Genomic DNA, 8,053 nt, shown 5'->3' with positions numbered 1-8,053 from the left:
CGGATTATAAAATAAGAAAAAAGTTAGAAAGATAAAAGAAAGGGAATTATTGAGAGAGGAAGAGAAAAAGAATAAAATTGAAGGAACCAAAGAAAGAAAGGGAGGCTAAGGACCTTAAAAGTACCAAATTAATAATTCTTCATGTATTTAATAGCATTCTCTTCCTAAATTTAACATCATTCAGTTCTATGTTTTATCAAATCTCCTATGTGGGTGTTATAAATATCATTTTACAAAAACCTCCATTTCCTTCTTTTTCACTTTCTAGCAAAACATTATAACTAAAACAAGTAAAAAATATAATATCTTTTAAATATTCCATATTTAATCGTGGAAACAACTTTTAAAATTTAATTAATTTTAACTGAATGTTGGACCATGTTACAAAACATTGTTTAAAAAAGAAAAAAATTAAGAAGATAAACAGACATGGTAAATAGACAATAATATAAACATTTTAGCAAACTCATCGTGGTTATGAATTTCAACGAGAAATACTATAAACATAAGCTATGCCAAAGGAACTTATAGCACAAGTCGTAAATTAAAATCAACTTTCTACGAGTTAGTTAGTTTTAATTTATAAGAAATATTTTATAGATAAATTTGTGGCCACGTAAAATTGAATTTCAATTTATAAAAAAAATGTTTTTGTGGTTGTGAATATTCTGACACACAAGTTTGTCTGTAAAGTATGTAATTTGGGTTATTTGTAAAGGAGTATTATTTTTGTAAATAAAAAGCAGTTTAATTTATTAACGTAATTAAAAAAATCTGGACAGATGATGTGGTTGTGGAGGAAGAAATGTTGAGGGAGAAAGGGATGAAAAAGACAGAAACAGAAACACCTAATTAATCCGAAAACAGAGTTGCAGACAGAAAGTCAAGAAGAGAGAGAGAGAGAGTGAAGAGAGGGAGGGCGAAAGGAGTGAGATTGAAGCCAGCGCTCGGCGCTTCTCTCCCTTTGACCCTCACCGCACCAATCTCTTTCGTACTCACTACATATATATCATTCTCCTTTTACTTCATTCACCCATTCAATCTCTCTCTCTCTGTCTCTCTCTCATAGGAACCAGATTTCAGATCAGGTCAGATCCATTATGAGTTCCAACACGAAGACGGACACGAAGGAGACAACCTCGAGCTCAACCTCGAAGGAGTCGAAAAAGAGGTTACCGGATTTTTCGCAGAGCGTGAAGCTGAAGTATGTGAAACTGGGGTACCACTACCTGATGTCACACCTGGTGACCCTGTGCCTGCTCCCTCTGATGTCCGTAATCCTCATACAAGCCTCTCAGATGAAGGCGCAGGACATTCAGGAACTCTGGGCCCACCTCCAGTACAACCTCCTCAGCGTCATCGCTATTTCCGCCATCCTCGCCTTGGGATCCACCCTCTACATCATGACCCGCCCCACCTCCATCTACCTCCTCGACTTCTCCTGCTATCGTCCCCCAAATCACCTCACCGTCCACTTCCAAAAGTTCATCCACCACTCCACCCTCACCGGCGACTTCCTCCCCTCCTCCCTCGATTTCCAGCGCAAGATTCTCCTCCGCTCTGGCCTCGGTGAGGAAACCTACCTCCCCGAGGCCATGCACTCCATCCCCCCCCGCCCCTCCATGGCCGCCGCCAGGGAAGAGGCCGAGCAGGTTATGTTCGGCGCCCTCGACAACCTCTTCGCCAACACCCGCGTCAAGCCCAAGGACATCGGAATCCTCGTCGTCAATTGCAGCCTCTTCAACCCCACGCCCTCCCTTTCCGCCATGATCGTCAACAAGTACAAGCTCCGTGGCAATGTCAAAAGCTTCAACCTTGGCGGCATGGGCTGCAGCGCCGGCGTCATCGCCATCGATCTTGCCAAAGACATGCTTCAGGTTCACCGCAATACTTATGCCGTCGTCGTCAGCACCGAGAACATCACTCAGAATTGGTATTTCGGGAACAACAAGGCCATGTTGATACCCAATTGCCTCTTCCGCGTTGGTGGGGCCGCCATTCTCCTCTCCAACAAAAGCTCCGATAAAAGGCGAGCCAAATACAAGCTTTTGCACGTGGTGAGGACTCACAAAGGGGCGGATGACAAGGCCTTTCGGTGCGTGTACCAGGAGCAAGACGATGCCGGAAAAACCGGCGTGTCTTTGTCGAAGGATCTCATGGCAATTGCCGGTGGGGCTCTTAAGACTAACATAACCACTTTGGGTCCCCTCGTGTTGCCTATAAGTGAGCAACTTCTTTTCTTTCTCACACTCGTTGTGAAAAAGCTTTTCAATGCGAAGATGAAACCTTACATCCCTGATTTCAAGCTCGCGTTTGACCATTTCTGCATTCACGCTGGTGGGAGGGCCGTTATCGATGAGTTGGAGAAGAATCTGCAGCTTCTGCCTCTGCACGTGGAGGCTTCGAGGATGACGCTGCACAGATTCGGGAACACCTCGTCGAGTTCGATTTGGTACGAGCTGGCTTACACGGAGGCGAAGGGGCGGATGAGAAAGGGGAACAGAGTGTGGCAGATTGCGTTTGGGAGTGGATTCAAGTGTAACAGTGCGGTGTGGGAAGCTCTCAGACACGTAAATCCCTCACCCAAGAATCCCTGGGAAGATTGCATTCATAAGTACCCAGTTGAGATTGCATAATTTCATCTGAAAAATTCTGGGTTTTGATTTCAGATTTCTTGCGTCAGGGATATATATGTCTCATCTTCTACTACATCTTTTCAAACTCCATTGTAGTCATCGATTGTTCTGTTTTCATTGTTCCTTGAGTTGAGCTTTCGACATTACTGTATTATGATGATCATTACATGATTTTTTTAAATCTTCAGATCAGTGTTAACTGGTGCAAGAGTTTGGATTTAGTCAGAAATCTGTTGGAACTTTGCTGCCCCTAGAGATTAGGTTCTTGTTGTGCATTAAATTGTGGAATTGCGAAGAACAACGAGTCTTCAAAATGAGTGCACTGTACCTACCAATTAAGCATATGAAAAGCGAGGATGGCCGAAATATCGTAACCTAACAGCTTCAAAAGGCTCGCTTTCTAAAACAAAAAAATGGCACATGGCCATGCCGATTGCAAGCTGCGTCTTTTATTTCATTTTAGGTATAAATATGATTCCGCGTATATCAAACATTACTCTTGGTTAGTTGCTATATATAGATTACTAATTTTCTGAGAATTTTACGGTCTTAGACAAAAAATAAATGAAATTTAGTCAGCAAATAGATTTTTTTTAATAATCTCCATTTAAATTTTATGATTGTGAAACCTGATTTTTTAACACTTTATTTTACTACTTCCCACAACTCTTTCTTCTTTTAATCAAAGATTAAATCGTAAATTTAAAATATTGAAAATGAGTGGGGGCAAATAAAAGATTGGGTTAGGTATTATTTCTGCTCGTTTTGGAAATGCATGTTTCCCTTGAATAAAATATTATTATTTTTCCCTTAAAAAATATAATATTCTTCTTTGCCCATCTCACTCACAATTGTTTAATTTCAACTTGTTAGGGAGAAGAAGTCACCTTTCCTTTCTCTTGAATATCAACTTCTCTCCACTTACATCTTCTTCTGTAAAAGTGAAAAGTTACTCAAAAGTAGAAAATGCGAAAAAGTTAGATTTAAAAGTGAAAAGACTAAATTTTGTTTAATATTTTGGATTTTGGATGATGTAGGTTATTTTGGTTAGCAGTAAAGTGACGAAAAGAGAAGGCTCTAGAATAGTTATCTTCACGTTTCTGAGATATTAATAATGTTTGTTCCTTTTGGGTACATAGAGAATTAATCAACTTTTAATCTTAACCATGGAAGTAATGGATAGTTTGGTGAGGGAAGATATATTGATTAGCATCTAATTCCGTGGTAGGAGTATACTTAGTTTTAAAAGACATGGTCGTGGCTATCGGTGTAAGCAATAACTTTTACAATGCATATTGGTCATTCAACCACCATCTAGGGTGTCAATATTATATTGCCTCATTATTAGTGCTTCTATATACTATTAATAAATATTGTTTCACTTTGCATCTCTAATTCACTTTCAAATTTTGAAAATAGTTTTTGAAGTTACATTTTCTTCGTCATATTTCAAAACCCTATATAAAGATTTTTGTCTTTATCGAATAAGGAAATAAAAAATCTCTCAGTCAGATTTCGAAAAGACAAATTTTTTCATAATGTTACTATGAGCTTATATTTGACTTAATTGATCAGGTATGATTATCTACTGACTTGAAAGAACCGAGCGATCAACATGTAAGAAGAAGTCTCTCAACCGTTTGGTCCAAACAACAATTATGCGCAGTTAAAGTGCAATTAATACGGTAACGATTATTGATGGTTGGTTAAGACAGATATTAAATGATCATTAAGAGATAAATTAATTGATCAGATTTTTATGAACTCTATAAATAAAGGTTTAATTTCGAGGTAAACTCACATTTTACCCACTATTAAGTTACTAAAGGCTTACAGAGAAAAATTCTGACTTGATCATCAGAGTGTGTTTTGCAAGTCACCCCTACACTGATCGATTATCTGGAGCGAGAAACAAGGAGGACGTTCGACATACTGAACTTTCAGACAAATGGTTATCCTCGTTCCATTTCAGTAGAAACATATAAGATTTTAAAATTTGAAGAAAAAATTCTTTAAAATTTGATGAAATATAAAAAAATTTAATTTAGAGTTTTTTTGAATTGAATTTTAAAAAAATTTAGAGTGCAAAATGAAATAGATGAAACAACACCATCAATAAAATTTCTTTCTTTCTTAGATTTTCCAACCAACAACATTCAATCAAAATACCAAATCCACAAATTTTAAGTCTACAAGAACACCAACAATACTCATGAATCGTGGTTCTTTGTAAATACCTACCAACAAGATTATAGTATTTTTTTAGTTTTGTTCCCAACAGGGTGGTAGGAGATTAAAAGATGAACTTTGTTTTGCATAAACATGGGAAACGGTTTAACTAATTCAACTAAATTTATTTTGACCCACAAAAAAGGGAATTGAACCGGTTTGAATTTTTTTATTAAAGTGTCCATTTAACTGAAATGAATTAGCTCAGTCTGACCGAATAAGCTTTATTAAAACAAGAGAAAAGGGGGTTAGAAAGTGAGTAATTTATAAGCTGTCTCACCAAATAACTCAACATAAATGTAATCACACAATTACATGAATGTTATCATCAGTTAAATGAAAGTAATCCATAGAAAAGAAAAAGAAAAGATGGTTCATGAAAAGGACACAACATTTAGCATTTATTATCTTGGCGTTTAACTTAAGCATATTCTATATTCGAAAGTAGCATCTGTTATTTAAAGTATTATAATGATAATGATATCACAAAAGGTCAAGCATAAAGTCATGAAAATGAATCGTGTTCGATTACAAAGAAAAATAAATAAAAGAAATTATGGCATGGAAATCAAGAAAAAAAATATTTTTTTAAAAAGTAGTAAATATATTAAATAAATGTCTAATCTCAAATTATTTGCACATTAATTTACTAATTAATTTTTTATGATGGAAACAACTTTTTAAATTAAGATATATTTTTTCTAATAGATTTACATTTTGATAAATAATTATAAATATTTACTATTGTAAAATTATAACTCTTTTAGTATGGGAGTCGATTTTCTTATTTTCAATGAGTTTTTGTTTACTTTCTATCTTAAAGTTCAATTCTCATTTGTCAATACTAATTGAAGAGTAGTTTTTAAAGATCTTTCCAGACTAAAGTTAATTCATCTTCAAGAAAAAAGATAATAAATGTGTGATTAATGAATAATTTATTATCATTTCTCTACTTGTAATTTTTGTAACGGTTTTTTTTATTATTGTTGGCCTATTATGGCAAATATAACTAATCTTGATTAAGCCTTTAATTATAATAATTTTTTTAAATTAATTCATTTTACTTTGTTGTTATGGCACCAATTTATAAAAAAATTCACCTGTTTTGTTATGTATAAAAAATTTCACCTGTTTTGTTGGTTAAAGAATGGACTGTCTAACTCTCAATTGAAGGAATAAAATATATTATGTAATAAATTTTAAAAAAATATTAAGTTACTTTAATAAAATAATATATATTGTACCGTCCGGTCTTCTCGATTCATAAGCGTGCCCCAGGTCGGTCATCCAGACCGAGCGTCCAAAGCTGACGCTGTCCGCCACACACATGGACCGAACGTCCACCCAATTCGACCATCAAGACCGAACGTCTACTCAGGTCGGCCATCCAGACCGAGCGTCTAGTGTGATCAATCAGTAGAACCGAGTGGCCGCCCATCCAGGTTGACGTCCCTGGCCGACCACTCTTCTGACCGCCCGTCCCGACTGACCCTCACTAGGTCACGGTTAAATACTAATGAATCATTAAAGCCCTTAATGAAGATTAAGGTATGATTGGACCGTTTTCAGGCCCACGAAAGGTAAAAGCCCATTACAATCAGTATGAATAAAGGTCCCATGTATGATTTCAGGACAGATTCCTTACGATGCAATATATTCATGCATCACAGATCGCTCTGTCATATTACTGACTTGAGCGTCAGAGTGCCTTTGGCAGGTACCCGACCGCCCGGCATGGAGTAGGAGGACGACCACCTGGAGTGCATAGGGAGAATCCCGCCCGGCCTTCAACCTAGAGCGTGGAGCACCGTCCGTCCGTCACCAAGCGTCTTGAAAACGAGAGAGCCCGTTCAACCCTTTCCAGCGCGTTTAACCCTCGGCCAAGAGGTAATCGTCCGTTCGTTCTTCAGTTCGTGGGATTCGGCAACGTCCGTCCGGTTCTCGTCAGCTCCTAGTGTCCCAAGCGCCTGAGCCGTTCGATCTGCTTCATCTGGTGAGAGAGCTCGTTCGGCCTTTCCCAACATATCCAGCCCTAAACCGCCGGTAAACACCCACCCGTCTTCTGATGCTAAGCAACGTCCGTTCGGTCTTCGACAAAGTCTTAAGTGTTTTAACAGGGTTTCTCCGAATCCGGTCAAAACATATATCAATTTGAACGCTATTCCTGTATATATTTTAAATAAATGGAAGAAGAATAGTGTTAGGAAGTATTAGGTTTCTGTATTTCTTTTTCATTCATATCAAATGAAAAAGAAATCATATAAAACCAAAAAATTGGCATATTCTTTATTTTCCTTTTATTATGAAATACACAAATATTTTATTTCTAGTAATTTATTTCGCAATCATTTTCCACTCTATAATTTTCTCTCAAAAAAACAAATACTTTAATTTTCCCTCTAAACTGCAACTCTGGTTAAAAGCCAATTAGTTAATATTTTACAACTAACAAAAACAAAAATTTCTCTACGGTTTCTATCTAGAAAAGTTAAATTTGATTAAATATAGATTTTCTTTTAATGTTTAACTCATTTAATTAATAAATGTTAATTAATTTTGAACATTATGTATAAATTATTTATATTTTAATTTAAGCTTAATTACTTTCAAGTCTTTGAAAATTTAAATACTTTTAGGCTATAGTACAAAATTGTTACATTTTTCTTTAAAGTATATGTCATTTAATTTTTACTTTTAACTACGTGACATAAGTATTATATTGTCGCATATTTTCCTTCCTTAGGCAAGAAATGAAAATAAAAGTAAAGATAATAACTATAAGGACTCAATCCAATAATATAAAAAGTTGGAGTATCCGAAAGATAAAAAAAGAATTAATAGCAATTTAATTGAAAATAATCAAATTTATTAGGAATTTAAAATTTAATTAAGTTTTCAATTTATTAGTTAAACTTTTTTATATGACATCTATAATTTAGGTTTGACATTTTATAGATAAATTAATACCATATAAATATGATTAGTAAATAACGGTATAATCTCAGTGATAACCCACATATATAAACTTTTTAATAAATATTTACAGGAATAAAAGTAAGAAGTTAAAATTGCTTTATATACAAGTTAATTAGAAAGAAAATATTTAAATATTTTAAACATTATTTTAAGTTTTGTATAATTTAATAAAAAAAATATTTATAGAAAGAAGAAGAGGACTATAATTGATA

The 8,053-nt window shown here is 35.2% G+C and overlaps 1 protein-coding gene across 1 annotated transcript; it reads left to right on the top strand.

Moving 5' to 3' along the window:
• Positions 1-782: 782 nt before the first annotated feature.
• LOC108332053 (3-ketoacyl-CoA synthase 4) lies at positions 783-2,823 on the top strand. Its single transcript, XM_017567158.2, has one exon. It carries the CDS (start codon positions 1,101-1,103, stop codon positions 2,634-2,636), a length of 1,536 nt encoding a protein of 511 aa, XP_017422647.1. The 5' UTR covers positions 783-1,100; the 3' UTR covers positions 2,637-2,823.
• The last annotated feature ends 5,230 nt before the right edge of the window (positions 2,824-8,053 follow it).

The sequence above is a fragment of the Vigna angularis genome, chromosome 4, assembly GCF_016808095.1.
Source record: "Vigna angularis cultivar LongXiaoDou No.4 chromosome 4, ASM1680809v1, whole genome shotgun sequence".
Taxonomy (NCBI): Eukaryota; Viridiplantae; Streptophyta; class Magnoliopsida; order Fabales; family Fabaceae; genus Vigna; species Vigna angularis.
Note: the sequence above shows the minus strand (reverse complement) of the source record. Positions and strands in the feature narration are given on the sequence as shown.